This window comes from Gadus morhua, chromosome 5, assembly GCF_902167405.1.
Source record: "Gadus morhua chromosome 5, gadMor3.0, whole genome shotgun sequence".
Lineage (NCBI taxonomy): Eukaryota > Metazoa > Chordata > Actinopteri > Gadiformes > Gadidae > Gadus > Gadus morhua.
The window spans coordinates 17,239,331-17,259,436 of record NC_044052.1 but is presented as its reverse complement, the minus strand read 5'-3'; the positions used below and the strand labels follow the sequence as shown (position 1 = coordinate 17,259,436).

At 44.9% G+C, this 20,106-nt stretch overlaps 2 protein-coding genes across 4 annotated transcripts in view; one reads left to right on the top strand and one right to left on the bottom strand.

Annotated features, from left to right (window-relative positions):
* The first annotated feature begins 1,473 nt into the window (after positions 1–1,473).
* On the top strand, positions 1,474–8,704 carry slc25a29l (solute carrier family 25 member 29-like). Of its 2 annotated transcripts, none has more exons than XM_030357017.1 (4): positions 1,474–2,034; positions 2,884–2,927; positions 4,028–4,111; positions 5,449–8,704. In XM_030357017.1, exons 1-4 carry the CDS (start codon positions 2,001–2,003, stop codon positions 6,199–6,201), a joined length of 915 nt encoding a protein of 304 aa, XP_030212877.1. In that variant the 5' UTR covers positions 1,474–2,000; the 3' UTR covers positions 6,202–8,704. The 2 variants fall into 2 exon arrangements, with proteins under 2 accessions (XP_030212877.1, XP_030212878.1); XM_030357018.1 differs by having other exon boundaries at positions 1,973–2,034; positions 4,069–4,111.
* Positions 8,688–20,106, bottom strand: part of fancm (FA complementation group M) — a 29,472-nt gene continuing 18,053 nt past the window's right edge. Inside the window, exons 12-24 of one of the 2 annotated variants that reach the window (XM_030357008.1) lie at positions 19,875–20,026; positions 19,260–19,439; positions 16,329–18,573; positions 15,588–15,670; positions 13,778–13,846; positions 13,225–13,344; positions 12,848–13,013; positions 12,425–12,534; positions 11,438–11,967; positions 11,256–11,352; positions 10,451–10,898; positions 9,778–10,072; positions 8,688–9,269 (exon numbers count right to left, since the gene is read on the bottom strand). In XM_030357008.1, coding sequence (XP_030212868.1) covers positions 9,143–9,269; positions 9,778–10,072; positions 10,451–10,898; positions 11,256–11,352; positions 11,438–11,967; positions 12,425–12,534; positions 12,848–13,013; positions 13,225–13,344; positions 13,778–13,846; positions 15,588–15,670; positions 16,329–18,573; positions 19,260–19,439; positions 19,875–20,026 — 4,622 coding nt within the window. In that variant the 3' untranslated portion in view covers positions 8,688–9,142. The remainder of the gene's footprint in view (positions 9,270–9,777; positions 10,073–10,450; positions 10,899–11,255; positions 11,353–11,437; positions 11,968–12,424; positions 12,535–12,847; positions 13,014–13,224; positions 13,345–13,777; positions 13,847–15,587; positions 15,671–16,328; positions 18,574–19,259; positions 19,440–19,874; positions 20,027–20,106) is intronic. The other variant, XM_030357009.1, reaches the window with a different exon arrangement.

Genomic DNA, 20,106 nt, shown 5'->3' with positions numbered 1-20,106 from the left:
TTGTCAAACACACCTACATACTCAAGAGAGTATATAAAGAGCGTACTAAAAAATGTCCTTTTAAAAATGTAAATCTGTATTGTACCCGTCCAGTATGTGGGCGCCCAGGAACCAAACATCTGTTGTTAGGGATTTGCAGATTGGATTGTATGAAACATGTATCACCATCTATCATGTAGTTCCCTGTAGTTCCTCAGAGGACGCTTATTGGTCCAAATCAATGCGGTCAGCCACAAGCGCTGTAGCTAAGTGAAACAAACCCTGCGTTCCAATACCCATTTCTACAAATTTAGTATGCCAGAATTGTTTAGTATATGTCCAAATACATGATTTTTAAAACGCAGTAGCCTATGCCGAAAACACCAGGATGTTGCACTACATTCGGTCGAACTTGTATGCAAGCCAGCATGCTTTTTGGGCTATTCTGCCCCACAATCCCATACGTCATATCGACTGAGCCCGCGAACATCGATGGGTGGCACAGCTTTGCTCATCAGTTAAATCCCCTGTTTTATGTAACAATTGTATGCATACTGTGTTCAACTGTTGCACACAGTATGCACCCAATTGGTAGGCCTACTAGTACGTACTTTGTAACATAGCTGCAGTTCAAATTACAAGTTAGGAATGGAAGTCATTTAAGTTAGTGGCTGGCTAAATATTACACTTTTAACATTTATATCATGATCCATGTGATTCATAACTGTATAGTTTTGCATCGCTATTGTCATTGAAGAACGACTAAAGAATGATTGTGTATTATTCATCCTATTCAAAATGACATAAAAAGTCACATGCTCTAGAAAAAATGATTGTTATTAATTGTTTTACTGTCTGCGTAAGGAGCCAGATCCAATAACCTTCAGCTTTCCCCGAGTCCTGTTTCTTCTGGTTTAGCTCATAGCAAGTGTGCAGTGTCCTGAATGCAGTAATTCATTCACATTGCAATACGTACAAAGCTACCATGACAGGCAATGCCTTTGTAAACATGAACCTTCTCTGACATAGTCTTACGCATCCCCAAAATCAACAAATAGACTCTATGTTGTGTATCTAGATTTTCGATTGATAGTATTTAGTCAACCAAATTAACCACGCACATGGAAGATAATCACACTTACTGCGATTAACCCCTTACTTTTCTAACGTTTCCGTCCTAATACAGACTAGATACAATTGAACAGGCCTTTGGATGTCTTGATTATCACAATGAAATCCATATTTTTTTTTATCTAAGATGTTATTTAGCATGCAAATTGCTGATTTCCTATAGCGCTGCATTTAAAAAGTGAAAATATAGAAAATAAATCATTGTTCTAGGCTTGGCCACCATCCACATGTTTAGCCCGTGGTAATTTATCAATGTTTTGAGTTTTGTCACCAGACGTTAATGTCACCAGATCAATATAAGAATATATTGCGGGGTTAAAGTGTCCAGAGACACGTCGTGAAAGCGGTATGTGCAGCAGCCAATGACTGAGAGGGGTGGACAGGACCAGCTGGGGGAGTTGTCTAGTCCAGAGGGATGCGATTGGGCTTCCTCAAAAAGGACAGGCACACGTTTTGACTCTGTATTCCCCCCGCCTCCTCCCACCACAGAAATAGAAAGGCCGTGTCTGTGGAAGTTGAGTTAAGTAGCCGGACCATCTACAGCAGAGAGGAAGGGGAGAGTAGTTTGTTATATTAACAGAAGGTTTTTAATCTGCCCCCGTTTAAATCCATCCGCGATTATACCCAGAATACCGTGTGGCCCAAATCAGAGCGTGCAAGAAAGAGAAGTTTGGAGGGTTTTTTCATCAACAAACTTTGAAAACCCCAATCACATGCTGGTTGGATTATCAGGGGCTAGTTTACTTATTCCCAAATTGGGATTTTAAATTGTATCAAGCAAAACACCTCCATACACAACCTTATAAGTAAATAGTAAGGAGTTGTGGGTCATTAATTTCTGCTTCGCTAGTTAGCTTGACCAATATAAAGCTGCTAACGTTCAGAGAGGGATGGCTTTGGACTTCGCCGCGGGTTGCTTTGGAGGTAAGTATTCTTTGCAACCAATACATACTACATTTATAACTCATACATACTTCACCACCATGATCAGATGCAGATGACGAGAGCTCCATTCAGTTAGCTTCATGCAGGTAGCATTTTGAAAGGAAGAAGTTAGCACTGCTGCGTTTAAGTGTGTGCCAACGTGCTTTCAGTTTTATGAGTATGCATCAGGTCGATGCCACGTTATTGAAGAAAAAAGACCCCTCATCTGGGTGTGTACACACAACGTTCCTTACTTGAGTTCAGACTAGGGGGGGGACGCTATTGTACCGGGTTTGTGGACTACAATTGGGTAATGGTCTCTGCAATGCATAAATTGTGGTGGTATGTGGCGTTAGCAGTCCATCACTACAGTTACAGTTGCGACCATAGCGTTATTGCGTGACCCGGGGAATGGGTCAGTTAATCTGTCAAAGGGAGATTGAATGATAATGGTATTGTAACCTCCAGCGCCACGATATTCTTTGTGATTAATTATTCAATTTCTCTAACAAATAACACTGGTATCTACTCGTTTGCATCATACACAACTGATGAATGAAACAAAATTAACTATTGTAATTTGTCTGTGGAGATTGTTAATATAGGCAAGCCTTTAAGCATTATATATGTCTGTGGTAAACATGCATAGTAATATGACTTATAATAAATGAAGTTGTAGTCTGCAAAATGTTACTCTCAATAGTCTTTAATAGAGTCTCTAAGCACACATCAATACGATTTGAAGCAGGTTTTATCATGCTCCATCCTGTGAAGAGTGCTGTACTTTGGTAAATGTTTATGTTTATGTGGGGACTGATTGTTAAATCTTTGTGTTCTATTATCTCCCAGGCGCTGCTGGTGTTTTGGTTGGACATCCTTTTGATACAGTAAAGGTGGGTCACTGTTATGTCACCGTACTCTTTGATCTTGTATAGCAAACGAAGAAGGCTCTAGTGCCCTTGTAAAATAAAAAAAAAGTGTGTTGGCTCTCTGTTTTTAAAGCCATGCTATCCAGGACACCATTGCATCAGTTTTTTTTTGTTAACGATTTACACCCAAGTATAGGGCATTTATTTACTTATTTAATCAGTCAAATATAATATATATGGATTAAATGGATTGAAAAATCCAAATCCAAAGTTGCACTGGGTAATTAAACTGTAGGCTTCTCAGCACAGACGGATGGGAAAAGGACGGTGTCATGCACAAACGTGAAACTTAAGTGCATCGTCTGTGTGGAATGCATCAGAAAATACAGTAGTTGATTTACCAGTGGGGGGGGCATAGGTTATTGTTATTTACTTTGATGACAGAACTCAAAGATAGAATAGAATGACAAGGTCTAATGAGTCATAACGAATTGACAAAGCAACGGTACTACCACCGGCAAGTGTTGCATGTCTTTTGTCATTATCCCTAAAAATGATTCCTACAGTTAAAATGCTGCTCATATCTCCCCATGGCCATGACCTAATAATTTGAATCAATCACAGTAGTTTAAACTAATACGAGGGACACATTTGTGAAACGGTCTCCAGGAAATTACACTTGTTTTTGGGTTTGTTGGGTGGTAATCAACGTGTGCACTAAAGATAGATTGATGTTCTGAATGCCTATGAGTGTGTATGAGTTTGCGTGTGTGTGTGTGGTGGGACGGAGGGTGGCTGTCTTTAACAACAACGGTGTTACCGTGTTGTAAATGATGAAGAGACGGACAGCCTTTTCCCAGGAAATGTAACCTCGTATGTCCAAGGCCTTCTTGTTTTCTCAAACCAAGTTCCCTCTTGAGTTATCAGCGGTAGAGGAAAAAAACTGAGGCAGAGACGTTGTTCCGTCTATTGGAAAGTACTGATGCGTGACGATTTTCTTTGAAGCAGTATTTCCTGATGAGTGTTACAATAGCTGTTGCATGAAGATCCTATGTAGCGTTTGATGTGCAGCGTGCCCCTGGTCTTTTATACTCTGCCCTTTACGCGTTGGCCTTGCGTAACAGGTGAGGCTCCAAATTCAGAGTGTGGATAAACCCCTCTACAGGGGGACCTACCACTGCTTCCAGTCCATCATACGCCAGGAGTCGGTGAGTAAACTGAACATCTTGTTCTACTGTACCACCAGAACTGTGTTCTCTTCTTTTTTTGTATACAATGACACTTGTAAAGGTGACAAATTATACCACCAGGTGTGCGTATGATTAGCCGTAACAAGCCGTTTTGAAATTCTGCTTTTCTGACGTGTAACGTGTTATCACACTCACACCTGGTGGTATAATATGTCACTTTTAAAAATTATGGTCAGGACAATAATGTAGGATATATAATGTACTCTGCTTATACCCTGAAAGGAGCAGCTGTCCACAGCTGGCTATTGTCTTTCATAGTCACCCGCTCTTACTAGTCTACAAACCCACAAGTAGGGATGCAGTGATTAACCGATTTCACTATTAACCGCTTTTAAAATGTCTCAGTTTGGTGACCCTACAGAGTTTCGGGTCTCATTTGTCTCAGAAATATTGTTTCTCTGTCCCTTCACTTGCAGTAGTTGTTTAAATGTGAATCCGATTTTTCCTTCAACCATAATAACATATATATAGGCTTCCACGAAAGAGAGAACGAAGAGCTAGATCCTTCTTAGAAAGAAGAGGTATCTCCCAGCAAGCCAAGTGGGGGATCCATTACTGGCCCAGACATTTTATTCACTAACCTCCTCTGTGATTCCTATAGCTAGGAATCTGTTTTTTTTCTATGAACTATAGAAAACTATACTATTTATGCTTTGATTGATATCAGAAGGTCTGGGAAGCAAAATGAAAAAAAAAAAGAAGAAAATGTAGTGTAAAATTGAATTAAATGGCCTAATCGGACGACATGATGGTGGGTGTCGGGTTACAGCTCTAGTTATTATGCACCGCTGCCTCTATTGGCTCCATCCACCCAGAGCATGGATCTTATCGCCAGTGGGGAAGTCAAAGAGCATATCAGCTAGCTGTGGTCAGCCAGGGCCTTATTTCTGTAAAGGCTAAATTAAGCCTTTGTACACGTTGGCATCGGAGGCCTGGGGGAGTGTGTCTGTATGGTCTATCAGCGTATGGTTTACTTCTGGGATTTCAGCGTAAGACAGAGACAGCATGGTTGTGGTCGCAGATTTTAACACTAACATTAATATATATGCAAATAGATACATTTATAGTTATATTTTAAGGAAGTGCAGAAACTCTAACGTCATGATCAACATGAAGCGTATAAGATAATATCATACTTTATTGATCCCAGGCGGGAAATTCCGGTGCGTATTTAGCGATCGAGCTTTTTTTCCTCCTCATTGACAGCCATAGAGAAGGTGTAGATGAAAGTGTAATTATCTACTGTTTGTCCCATTCATCTGACTAAAACACGCTCACACCCTCGTCTTCCGCAGATGCTGGGCCTGTACAAGGGCATCGGCTCTCCCATGATGGGGCTGACATTCATCAACGCCATCGTGTTCGGCGTCCAGGGCAACGCCATGCGCTACCTGGGCCGTGACACGCCGGCCAACCAGTTCCTGGCGGGCGCGTCGGCGGGCCTCATCCAGTGCGTCATCTGCTGTCCCATGGAGCTGGCCAAGACGCGCATGCAGATGCAGGGCACGGGCGAGAAGAAGAAGTCCTCGCGGAAGCTGTACAAGAACTCCCTGGACTGCCTGGTGCGGATCTACCGCCGGGAGGGCATCCGGGGCATCAACCGCGGCATGGTCACCACCGTCATCCGCGAGACGCCGGGCTTCGGCATCTACTTCCTGGCGTACGACGTGCTGACGCGGCGCCTGGGCTGCGAGCCCGACGACCCTTACATGATCCCCAAGCTGCTGTTCGCCGGCGGCATGTCGGGCATCGCCTCCTGGCTCTCCACCTACCCCGTGGACGTGATCAAGTCCCGCCTCCAGGCGGACGGAATGGGCGGGGTCCACCAGTACAACGGCATCGCCGACTGCGTGCGGCAGAGCCTGAAGAAGGAGGGCTGGCGGGTGTTCACGCGCGGCCTCACGTCCACGCTGCTGCGCGCCTTCCCCGTCAACGCCACCACCTTCGCCAGCGTGACGCTCTTCCTGATGTACATGCGCCAGGGCGATGGCTCCGCCCTCCAGGACTGTGAGACACAGGCTGTTTCGGTGGAGCCCACCAGCATGTAACTCCAAGCCCTCCCTGACCCACCAGGGAGGGGGGGGGGGGGGGGTTAGTGTGCTGGTCCAGAGCTGAAGCATACCCATGCATCAGCACACTTTGCATCTTTCTTTGGTTCTCAGGGCCATCGACCATCGTCGGGAGACGCAGCAGGGAAACCGCAGCATGGAGAGGATCTGTGGAACCGGGTTGGTTTGTTTCCATAGTGTTGGAACGTTTTTTCTGAACAGATTTTTTTCTAGAGAAGCATCTATTCCAAGGGAACTTGACTCCTTGGAGCACCTTGACAAGTGACCACTTCTTGTGTATTTTAAGATTACAACTGTACTTGTAAATACGAACATCCTTGGTTTTAGTAAAGAGTCGATTGTTTTAATATTCGTTATTTAGGTGACTTTATGTAGCCTCGTGAGGCCATCCAGATATCGCAGTTTGCGTTTCGCAAGGAATATCAGTGTGGCCTTGGCTGGGTAGATCCGTATTGACCCGAATATGAGGCTAGTTTTTTTTGACTGAAACATTGGGGTCGTCTTATATACGGGGTCTAGACTTTTAAATCACAATATACATTCACAACTTCCTGGTAATAATATCTTCTTATACCATTCATTTTACTAACTCCCTTCTGGTTCTATGCTCCTTTCACCATAAAAACTAGGTGTTTCGGAGAAACACCTAGTCGGAGAAACACCCCCCCACGTCTCTCCTCTGGAATTATATGGACAGTAGAGTGTCCTGGGTGTCCTTATCCTTACGGGATTGTGTTTTAATCATGATTTTCAAATAAAATTATTCTTTTAAATAAAACTGATTTCATCTTAAAAAAAAAAAAGAGGGTGGATGTTACATCTACATTTAAGGCATTTAGCAGACGCTTTTATCCAAAGCGACTTACAATAAGTACATTTGTCATAAGAAGTGCAACAATATATCGCTGTCGGTACAGAAAGGATGTTCATAGAACCAAGTGTACAACAAGTACAACAATCGCTAGGCTAACCAATTCCCCGTGTTACAGCTATGATAGCAGCTACTGCAGTTGCTACACAGTTAAATACTATAATACAATACAACACAATACAATACAATGTACAATGGTGGCCAGAAGGGGGAGGGATGTCTTGCATTCTCCAGTGAATCAGAGTGAGAGAAAAACCTTCCTTGCAGATTTGTTAATATTTTATCATTGTCATTCAGTCTATTTAATCATGAACTGTAACTCTTTCCCCCTCTAGATGAACGATCCTATTAATGTTAAATTTTAAATCCCCAGACTTAACTGCAGAGAGTAACTAAATGAACTCACCAGACCAAGATGGCCTCTCAAGATGCTTGACTTTATGGGTTACATTGCCACTTAACATAGCAGTGTGTTACATGTGGTGAGTTTAATGTGGACTGCATAGGAAATTGTTTAGGTCAAAGCAACACTTGTTTTTTTCATTTCGTCTTCTGTGAGTATTCATTCAGTACTCGGGTTGAAATGCATCTGAATGAAAAGTAATTTTGTTCCAAATGGTTATTTTAAAAAGAAGAGTGATTACTTTCTTTGCCTTTTTGCAAAACTACTACATGATGCTAAAAAGCTTTTGGATTAATACACTGATTGTTAAACTCTCCTTGTTTTAGTTAATTCATTTCATGTTTTCAAAGTCTGAGGCTCAACCAAGAGTACAATTTTGAAATTGGTCAAATAAAGCAGGAATGGAATTGGGACACAAGACATGGCCTTTTCAGTTTACAATTGACCAGCAGACCACGTCCAAATCCTCAGTTACACATTAAAAGGTAGCCATACATGTACACTACATACTTTTGGATACTATATTTATATGTATTTAAGGATCTTTATACAGTTCCAGAAGATCCGAACTTTCCTATGAAAAGTCATGTTACTGTAGAGTCTGTGGGACTTTGTCAAGTGGAAGATTCTATGCTGATTGTATGGATGGGAATCTGAGCAATACGTTTGTTTCAATCCAGTGGACAATATTAATTAATTTTAAATGTTCCTCTTGGTTTTCTTTGGCAACGGTTTGGAAATACACCAACAAAGATCCTTTTAGCCGAAAGAGAAGCTCTTATTTGAAATAAGTTATCTTTGTTAACTCTAAACTATGATCTTTTCAGATTGAATGAAGCCAAACTAGTTAATCAGATTAAGTTTATTTTCTACTGTACCTTCATTTTGTTTTGAGAAACTGCTGTATCATAAATATGAAGTGTATATGGGGTTAAAAAAACAATCGCACAATGACAAGGGGATTATCTGTGAGTTTGGTTCTGCAATGTGTAGACCATTTTTCAGTATTCTAGTACTTTATATATTTTTAGCTGTGCCATGTTGCATTAAAATCGTCCAATCCTGGGCCATGCCATTTGACTGAATGTCATCGCTGGCCTTGTAAAATGTTCACCACTGTTGCCTGCGTTATGTACATCTGTGAATGTTGAATCTGCCATTTGTCATTTTTTTTAATGAATGACTGAATAAACCAGTTACAACATTTATTTTATAGTCTTAGTGGTAAGAGGTAGACATTGCAGAGCAGTTGACATAACTTATAACAGGTAAATGTAATACTTAAATTATACTCTATTGAATCACAAAGAGGATCGACCCATTTTATCTTACGTCATCTGAAAAGGAACATCCAAGTGAACCAATTATTTATATAAATTAATACTTGAACACAAATACAAGTGGCACAACAAAATACCATATTTAATCTAGGGCATCCACATTTTTATGAAAAACTCCTGAGTACAACCAAGATTTCTAAACTATGCGAGCAGCAATAAATAATGATAAACTTAAGGTCCAATATGGTCCGGTACAAATTATTGCATTGTATTGCAAAGGAAAATGTGACATGATTAGAGTGCAAAGGATGAGAAAAAAAAAAAAAATTGAGCGGTAGTGATTTAGTGGTTTGTAGCTTTAGCCTGCTACCTTTTCTTCTTGGCTGAGGAGGTATTTAGCAGGAAGGAGTCGCAGGAGTAACGTATGCAGCGGTAGGTGTCCTCGGCTCGGCTTCGGCTCATCCCCCCTCCCTTCTGGATGGCCTCTACGGAGCTGTTAGGGCAGGCAGACCACGATGGTAGGGAAGATTAAAGGGTGCATCCCAAAGCTATTTCCTGCATTCTCTTTCCAATTACTCCTTCACTCTATGCTTGTGGAAATGAGCAGCAGCAGTTTGGGGATCTGGCAGGCACCAGAGAAGGGAGCTTTCGAATTTAGGTTCAAAGCCCTTGCTTGGTTTTTAACACCATTTAGCTGCTTCTGTTAGCGTTCAATTAATAATAAAATATATAAGTTCAATTCAATCCGATTTGTATAGCCCTTATCACTGGTACAGTCTCAAAGGGCTTAACAGGCCATACATTTATGACATGTGTCCATTTAGGACACACACAAAGCCAACGTAAAGTAGAGACGACCTTCGCATTGTTTTTTGGAAGCTTATAGCCCATAGAGAAAACAGTAGTTTCTCGTCATAAAAATGACTAATGTTTGACACTGGATCTGATTCTCAGACAATGTCCGGTTTTTTCAACAAGATATGAAACACACATGTCCTCACCTGGTGATGAACTGGGCCACGGAGACGAAGTTGTGGACCATGTGGAGCGCGTGCACGTAGCCGACGCCCGGCAGCGCCAGGTAGAACTGCAGGGCCTGCTGCCGGTGCTGACCTCTGACCTCCAGGGGCACGCTGATGGCCTGGCCCTTCCTCTGCTCCAGCTGCGCCAGGTCGGCCAGCAGGCGGGCGCTGTCCCGCACGCCGTCGCTCCACAGCAGACGCACGCCGGCCTGCACCAGCGACGCCAGCGTGCCCTCGAAGAAGAGCGTCCGCTGGAACGAACGCCCCACCTCGCCTGAGGTAGACAGACGGATACAGAGAGAGAGAGAGACCGAGAGACAGAGGGACAGACAGACAGACAGACAGACAGACAGACAGACAGACAGACAGAGACAGAGGGACAGACAGACAGACATACAGACAGAGAGACAGAGAAAGAGAGAGAGGGACAGATAGACGGACAAAGAGAGAGAGAGAGACACACAGAGACAGAAAGAGACCGAGAGAGACAGAGACAGAGAGACAGGCAGACAGACAGACAGATAGACAGACAGACAGACAGACGAAAGTAAGCCAAAGGAAAAGTATAGCGTAATGGTTCTCCATTATAAATATCCTCTCCATGATGGCATTGACTCAAATCCCTGTTGACCGTAGAGGCCACACCACCCACCTGGCTTGGTGGGGTCCTTCTCCACGATGAAGCAGGCGCGCTCGAACAGGCCCTGCAGGCCGTTCACCCTCGTGACCAGCCGTTTCCGGTTCTGCACGCCGGCCAACTCCGACAGGGTGTGTCGCTCCGCCGCCATGCGGTTGCTGAGCACAAAGTAGTTGCTGTCCAGCGAGCACACGTGCACGTTGACCGAGTGGTGCTGCCGCAGGCCGCTCACCAGGTCCGCACTGCTGCTGATGCAGCGGCTGTCCACCAGGATGCAGACGGTGGCAGCGGTGGTGGTGGAACTGTTGGTGGGGGTGGTGATGGTGGTTGTGGGGGTGGTGATGGTGTTGGTGGGGGCAGTGGTGGTTGTGGCAGGGGAAAGCAAGGAGGGCTTTTCCGTCGATAAAGCATGACCGAAGGGCTTGTAAGGCTGGGGATTCGACGACAGGGTGGATGTGGTCGTCTGGGGAAGGAAACATCATAACATCATCATATGGATCAGTTTGTTTTGTGGTACATCGAAGGAGCTGTTCGCAACACCACGTCCATTATCGACTTGATCTAATGAAGAAACATGCGTCATGTCATATAACATACACATTCACATATTAACGTAAGGCTTGCTGTTTCAACCCTGGTTTAACCATTTTAACCGAGCCAGTAAAACAGCCGTGATATGCCCATTGTCATTTACATAAAACCAATCAGCTTGTAACTGAAATTCAGCAATTGGTGAAATAGACACACAGCTATCCAAAATACACCATCCTTGTTTTTCTTTAGGGAGTTATTGGTTGACTCTTCAGACTGGTGAGGCTACCTTTGGCGGTTTCCGTGGGGCTAACATGGACTCAGACTCCTCAAAGTCGAGCTCCTCAGACAACCGGGCCTGGTTTTCTAACCTCTGGCGACACCTGCTGGTAGAAGTAAAGCATGTCAGTCTGCATAAGTCCATTAGTCTGCTACCGTAAAGGATGGGCTAGAAAAAGAAGGACCGAATACCTTTCTCTAAACAAGTCCGTACTGGAAGGGTGGGGCGCCTTCCTGCTTAGGGAGGAGATCTTCGATGCTATACTGGAGGAGGAGGAGGAGGAGTAAGAGAAGGAGGAAGCATTTTGTCGTTGTGGAGGTTTGTCCAGGGTCACATCATTTAGTACTGCAGATGGCTTGAAGAGGGTGGCGGCGTTGGAGTTAACAACAGCGACCGCCTCTCCCTCCTTCTCCTCCTCCTCTTCACTGGAGTCCTGAATCTTCACGATGCGTGACCGCTTGCCGGTCTCATCCGGCTTCGGCGGGACGCCCGTGTGCCCCGCCCCACGGCGGCCGGAAGAACCCGCCTTGGACCTCATGTGGTGCAGCAGCACCTGGCGCCTGGTGGTGTACTGCTTCCTCCCGTCCACGTACGAGACCTCTGGGAGAGCCACCACCTCATCCTCAGCGCCTCCCTCCTCCTCCTCCTCCTCCACCACCTCCTCCTCCTGACTGCCCACCACAAAACTGTCCTCTGCATAGGTCTCGTCCATCTCGGGAACCTGGGGAGAGTGAGAGGAGAAGAGACGGGATTCAGGAAAGGGTTCAAACCCCGAGGATTGCAGTACAGCTGTAGGCTGAAGAAGACGAATAACCCCCGCCTTCTCTTTAAGGACATGCCTCTATAAATGAAAGTCACTAGGTTGGCTTGGATAAAAGCATCTGTAAATTGAATCGTTCACTAATTATCAACGCATTGTTCTGGCTTTGTCTTTGTACTTAAACGGCCCCTATTTTACCTCCAGGTGTGACTGCCCATAGTGATGTCACCAGTGGGAGTGTCCACCTAGATGTATGATGCATTAATAAGCCTTCAAACCTCCAATGGTAGGCTTACTCATCCACCATGCATCCGTGTAAAATAGATGACATCGCAAAGGAGGATATATGTAGGTTCCGAAAGTTAGTAGCCGGCCATGTTTCCGAGCCCCTTTTTAAGGTTGGAGTGTGGTTCAGCACCTGAGAGAAGATGTTCATGTTGTGGGAGGGTTTGTAGACCATCTTGAACCTGTGCCTGGCGGCCACTGGGCTTCTCAGGGACTTCAGATACATCCCGTGCATCTCAGATTCTAGAAGAGACAAAAGGTGTTATGCAGACGTTATGCATTGTTTACTGCTTGTTTACCTATTGGTACTTTTTTACATTCCACGCATTGAATGTGATTGAGTGGAGATGTGTCAGTCACACAACATAACATTAGTGTAGGGTCGTACTTATAATGGGGGTGTAAGATTAGAATCCGTGAAATAAGGGGTTCTTAATAATTGCTCATAGATTTAAATAACATTCGACAAATACAAATCAATCAGTAATATGTAAGCACTTCACATAATACTGTTACTTTGAACACTAACGGGGTCTAGTTAAGCTAATCAGCGAACCATTGAGCCCCTGGGAAAGGTTGGAGTTGTCCACGACGAAGCCTTCCAGAGACCGGTTGAGGTGGTAACCATCCTCTTCGTCAGAAGATACCCCCTCCCCCTCCTCCTCTGAGAGCGCCGCCTCCTCGTCCAGGAAAAGCCGGCCCCCCCGTTGTCGCTTGGTCTTCTGATAAAGGGAACCATGGGAACCAAGATACACAAAACAATAAGGTCATGTTTCATGGAAGCAGCGACTGACAAAGTGAATAACGAATTAAGAGGTTTAAAAAATATTTTCCTCATCAATCATCGACTAGACTATCCAAATGTTGTTTTGGTCGGTTTTTTATCGTGACAGTTGAAATTATAGGCAGACTAGACAAATTCAATAGACGGACCTGAGTTTTTCCCTGCTGTTGGATTGGCCCGGTGGGTCTTGAGGGGCGGGGCTTGTGCGAGAACGTCGAGTCGTTCTGGAAGTCATCGTCGGACGTGGCTCCCTCTGGCGCCTCCTCGGACTGAACACACAGGAGAAGTTCAACACTGACTGAAACTAATAAAACCAAAGGTGCATCATATAGATAAGAGAGTACAGATATAACATATTCATTATATTAAATGATTTGACCATAAGGTATAGAATAAAGCTGTAGTATAATGCAAAAAACTAACATAACACTAAGGCAAAGGAAGTCTAACTTTATTCAGCAATGCAGCATTTTTCTTTATCACGATAACAGGATTTTCCCCAAATCACTAAATGTATTCGACTAGAAGGAGCACACAGCGACACAAGATACATGGTCAATTTTTACTATTTTGATCAGTATTATTTACATCAGCACAGACAAACCATATTCATCGAATTTTATTCAGTGATTTGAATAAATGTTTTGATCAAATTGAATGTTAAACAAATAAATACCAATACAATATAACATCAAATCTTACTATGTTCAGAACTGCAGCCTTCTTCCTCTTCACCATAACGGGGGAATCCACGTGGCTAAACATCTTGGACTGCAGCAGCAGCATACAGAGACACAAGATACAAACGTAAACACACGCATAACATTTTACCCTTTTGTTTTCTTTCTCTAACATCCACTGCCATCGGAAAGGAGGACCTAATTGTTTTGTGTTGTAACACTGGTATGGGCTGGCCAGATAAGACCCTCGGCTTCAGTTGCCAAGGGTACTTTCTGGCACCTAGATACAGGATATGGAAGTTAATTGAAAAGCCCAAGTAGTCATCAGATAGCCACAGTTGTTACATAATTGTTTATCCCTTAAAACCTATTCTGTAATGGATTGATTGACCACCTGGTTGACGGCCATACCGGGTTTCAAAATGGGGGAGTACCATTGTGTTTCTGTGTCCGTTGAATTAGGGATGGGCGATATGGCCTAAAATCCATATTGCGATATACATTGCAACCTATTGCGATAACGATATATATAACGATATATAAATCATAATAGAACCATTTCAGAACAGGTTACATAGACTCTAAGGAAAGTCAAACTGCTAAATGTATAAAACAAAAGAAGAAAGAAACTTAGTATGTCGTTTTGAGAACATTTATTGCAAAACTAATCATACAACATAATGTTGTAGCTGCAGAGACTTTAAAAAAGAAAGAAATCTTCTGTGTAATGACGTATACTTCTCTTAATGAAATTAAAACTGGTGGGGTCTTGTTAATAAAGAAACGGATACTGTGAATTAGGGAAATACGTCCAGTATTAGGCAAGGCTATTTTAAATAAAGAAAAATCTTCCAAGTGTGTGCACAGATACTTGCTATTAAAACATACAACAACAAGTGCAAAATTAAGGCATATCATTTTGAAATGAACATGAAATGAGCGCAATCACCAGTTCCTCCGTTTCGCTTTCAGCCATATTTACTTAGATGACGATGATGCGTTGAAGCCGGTTGGAGCTCATGGCTCTTTAAATTTCGCGGGTCACGGACGATGCGTTGCAGCCGGTTGCAGCTCGTGGCTCTTTCAATTTCGCGGGTCGCGGATGATGCGATGCAGCTGGTTGCAGCTCGTGGCCCTTTTTAAAATTCGCGGGTCGCGGACGATGCGTTGCAGACGGTTGCAGCTCGTGGCTCTTTATATTTCGCGAGTCATGGATAGATCGCGTCAAACATACATTATCGCGATAGAGCAATATAACTAAAATCTCTATCGTAGGCCATTTTTTATCGTTGATATCGTATATCGTTTATATCGCGCATTCCTACGTTGAATGCATTGACCCGGAGTGGTTTGGTAACATCATAAAGGCAAATGGGGCATATATATAAGCATCAGGCCGTGCCAGCTTCAACACTACTCCATACATTCACAGTGACTTTCCTGTCGATAATAGCGTCCGTCGGGAATGGGCCATTGATTTGTCCTATCGATTCAGTATCATAGCAGGAAAGTCGACTCTGGTCTACTGTGTTTAACTCACATCCAAAAGTCTACCTGTAAGTATCATTTAGCAAGATGCCTATACCCCTTTCTGAAATCCACAGTGCGTTGCTTTGAGTAAAAGGGTCTGCTACATTCATTCACAGCAAATCACTTGTTTGATCCTAAACGTGTCGACATAGATATTACAAGTGTGCGACAGCACACTGAACAAATGTATGTTACAAACCAATTGCATGTCGGTGAATGTTAGCAGATTGTGCGTTTGTTTACAAGTCAAGCATGTGTATTTTATCTGACAGTGCTAGTGTGCATCAAAAGCAATGGCCCACCTCATTTGGTGAGGACAGCGGGTTAGCCCTGGCCTGCGGTCTTCTCCTGTTGATCTGGACCTCCTCCTCACTGTCGGACAGACCTGGGCAGAACAGGGCAGCGCAATAGTGGTCTTTACCGCCTGGTCTCAAAGGGATGTGTGAAAATATCTGTGAATTGCCATTTTCCTGTCTTACCCAGATCACAGCACCGAAAATGGTGTTGAATAGCTTCTGTGTTTGTAGACAAACGACGATCTTTTTGTGTTGTAACAGGCACAGATTTTTCCGAACATATTGGGAAATCTTTGGAAAGTGTAATTGCCCTTACATGAACAGGAGCTATGCTACTGTAACCCTTAAGGTCAATGAAAGGGGCTAACGGAAAATCAAATGCTCACCCAGCGAACTCCCGTTTAAGATGCACAATGGTGAATTTAGAACCAAACAACTCTGGATCCGGGTAAAACAGGCAAAAGGCAATTGACTGATATCTTGCAAGATCCTTTAAAAAAGGTAAACTACATTGTGCTCCAACATTCATCCATTTTAAACAAAGTGCTTTACAAAAAACGTTTTCCACCAAGCACTTTGTATTCTATACAGAGCATAATAAAAAGTTTTTCCAGACACAAGAACTCTTAACGAATCTTCATGAAACTCAAAGGCTACACTGGGTATCCAAGAGACTGACCCACTCGCACACATCAGATCACATCAAACATGAGAGGAAGCAAGAACTATTTGCAAGGGTAAACCCACCTGGATCAGTGGCAGGCTGGCTGGGCAAAGGCTTGGCTCCCCTGCTGTCCTCCATGCCGAATGCTCCCGCCCGGCTTGTGTTGGGCCTCTTGGCCTCGCTGCTGGGGCCCTCCCCCTCCTCCTGCTGCTGTTTCCTCTTCAGACCGCCCGGCGGGCAGAGCGAAGGACCGGGGAGGAGAGTCCGCCTCAGAGTCCCCCATGCGCTGGGGGACACGAGGGGCCCGCCCTGAGAGGACAACGGCGTGGCCAGGATGTGACTGATTTCCCCCTCTCGGCGGGGGACCGAATGAGTTATGGGGGTAGGTAGTCCGCGGCCACAGGATCCCGGTCCGATTGGTCTGCGCCGGTGGCCGTGGAGAGGGGTGGAAGAGCCGGGGATGGGTGGCAGGGCCACCGCTGGACACACCTCACCTAGTTCCTGCTCCTTCCAGCGGGGTGAGGCCTTCATGACAGATACGATTACCACACCCTCATCCTCCTCCTGCACAGCTTCCTCCTCTGAGTCATCCAGAGAATATCCAAGGTCAAAGTTCACCGGGAACAAATCACAGGAGTCGTCTAACGAATCCAAGTTTGGTTGTTCTGTGGTAGAAGCATCGTCGATACAACCTAGCTCGGCATGTGAAAGAAGCGCGTCTGCTCCGTGAGCACTTGGTGCAGCGTTGTATGAGTCTGGAGACGTTTCCGACGCGGTAGGCGGTGTCTTGTCGTGACCGTGTCGTGGTGTTTTTACGACTCTGTGTGTGGGTGGCAGGCTGTGGGTCGCTGGGATCGCCATGGGCTTCGTACCAGAGAAAGAAGACATCTCCGAGCAGTTTGCCCGTCGTCTACGCACACTTTCCGTTAAGTCTATAGCGTCACATGCACTCACCACCGCAAAATGCGAGATGTTTGGTTCGGTGTGTTTCACGCCATCAGCGAGGTGTTTGGGATGCGGCGATGCGTCTGCCGCGAAGCTTTCCTCCGGTGTGGATAACTCCGGGATAGTCATTCGCAGGAATGCCTCGTCGTCGCTAAACAGATCCATGCTCTCGTCCAAGGCGGTTGCATAACTCGGCCCGGCCACTCGACACGGGGCTTGCTGCTCAACGAGCAAGGGTCCTGCTGGCATTCTCCCAGCGTTCACATCCCCATCCCGGCGTCCGACCGCTTCTTCAGTCCTTCTCCCCGTACACTTTGCTGCTTTGCCGCGATCATCCACCTGCTGATTGAAATCCTGGTTGCCCAGTTCATCATCAACAAAAACCTCATCGCTTGGTCCATTGTGGTCCAGTTCATAACCAAACACCTCGTCCCAGCTCGGGCTGTCGGCTACACTTTCAATTTCAGGTTCCAGAGGATTAAGGATAGGCTTGGAGGTACCGGGAACATTATACACATCGTCGGCACAAGGGTCGGCATTCTTCATCATGACATCCCCACAATATATGACATCATCGTCATCATCATCATCATCATCTAAATCGAGGTCAAAGTTGACCTGGATGAGGGGCTGATGTTGCTCTTCCTGTTCGCTCAGCACCTGTTCAGGGGAAGGAGGAAGTGAGGTAGGGATTGAGGGGTCAGGTGACCCAATCTCCAACATGTCCTCCTCTATGACAAAGTCTAAGGGTAACGGTGGGGGAGACCTGGACAGCAGCTCCGCCACGTTGGCCAATATCACCCTCAGACGCTCCGATTTCTGTTCCTCTGGGAGGGATTTGAGAGAGGAAGAAACCACGGGAACTCCTCTGGGTAGGTAAAACGTGGCCTGGAATTCAATGTTTTCCTCGAGCCCTGGGTCATTGTCGTGGTCGCCGATGCTGGGAGGTGGTTCACCCACAAGATCCCAGCGGGACGAAAGATTATTATTCTCGGAAATGTTGTCGTCCTCGGGTTCAACGATGCAGTCATGCCACGTCTCTGGAATCCTTCCGGGGTCGTGGTTTGACTGTTCTTCATCTCTGAAACCCATGAAATCTGGGTCGTCTTCCATCAGAGGCTTACCCCGGACGGTGGTCGATGGCGAGAATGACCTGATCCCTCTGCCGTGATCCCTGTCCTCCTCCTCCTCCTCCTCACCGATACCCTCCAGTTCGCTGGCAGACCGGCTGGAGCTCTTGCTTTTGCTCTTGGTGCTGCAGGCCTTGGGGTTCATCTTGGTTGGTCTCTTGGAGGGTTTCTCTGCCTGTCCATCCTGGAGGAGGCCGATGACATCCCCCTTGTGGAGGTGAGGGAGAAGCTCCTTTTCGTAACTGCATCCTCCCTGAGCAAGACACATTCGATGCATATTTCATTTCATGTCCAACCTTTATTTACACTCATAGGGCATTGAGGTTTCCCTCATTTACAATGACAAATAAACAAAAAATATAAAATATATATAAATAAAAAAAACTAAATTATAGATTGATTATAGATTTTGTTGGTACGATTAGTCGGCGGGATGCCATGGTTTGACAGTTTCACGATTATTATTATTAATTTATTTCACAACACTATGGATGTAGAAAATAACAGCTTCTTGGAAAAGTGGCCGAACCCGAAACTTGCATAAAAAAGTAATTTTAAGCTGCTTTCGATAAAAATACTGCTAAATGACTAAGTAAGCAGCTATGTCATTGTTTAATAATATAGCATTGTGTGTGCGTGTGTGTGTCTGGGATTTTATTGTGCATTGCATCAGACAACTCTCTTGTCCATGCTCCAAAAATCTCTGCCTTCACATGCCACTCAGCTGACTCCTTCGAGACTTCTCTTTCACTGTTCATTCTTAGTTTTTTCATTGAAAGATGAATGTAAAAAGTTGAATAGTATAGACAGTGAGCGCTAAGTCTTAAGCTCCTGGTTGTTTGATCTTAAGCCAGTGAAGGCCAGAATGCTTCTAAAAGAACATCTATTTAAATGATTTCTGAACAATGAGTTCTTCACCGCTGCTGTCGTGGTTCTCACCTCAGGGCTCTCTTCTCGCAGGCGGTCTATGAGCTCCATCACCTGGATGAAGTGACGACAGCGGGAGGAGTGGTCCACCGAGTAGGTGGGCAGGGCGCGGTTCTGCCAGTGCCTCCACTCCCATAAGGACAACTCTCTGGCCCCAGGGCCCCTCCCAGGGGAGTCTGTCGCCCTGGGGGTCTTCAGATAACAAGAGGGGGAGGAAGGAGGCCATTTTAAAAGACACTACAGTACACTATTATATGATTCTTTAGGATGAAATATTCAGACAGGGGAATGGAAGGTAGGAAGGAAGGAAGGAAGGAAGGAAGGAAGGAAGGAAGGAAGGAAGGAAGGAAGGAAGGAAGGAAGGAAGGAAGGAAGGAAGGAAGGAAGGAAGGAAGGAAGGAAGGAAGGAAGGAAGGAAAGAAAGAAAGAAAGAAAGAAAGAAAGAAAGAAAGAAAGAAAGAAAGAAAGAAAGAAAGAAAGAAAGAAAGAAAGAAAGAAAGAAAGAAAGAAAGAAAGAAAGAAAGAAAGAAAGAACCAACGAACCAACGATTAAAGAAAGAACCAACGATTAAAGAAAGAAAAAATAAAGAAACTAAAGTGAGGAATAGAGAATGGAAGACAGCTCACAGTGGGTGTGTGAGTGCACGGCAGGGACAGGAAATGCGATGTCCTCAGGGTCGGCTGAGCCTCGTCCTCCCTCAGCCTCATGGTGGAGGCCCACAGGGAATACTCTGCCGGGCTCAGGAATCCATCCGACCTCACGCTGCTCTGACACACCGCTACAACGCACACACATCATGTATCAGAGCACGCGTCAAAGAACACGCACGCACACACACGTACACACACACACACACAC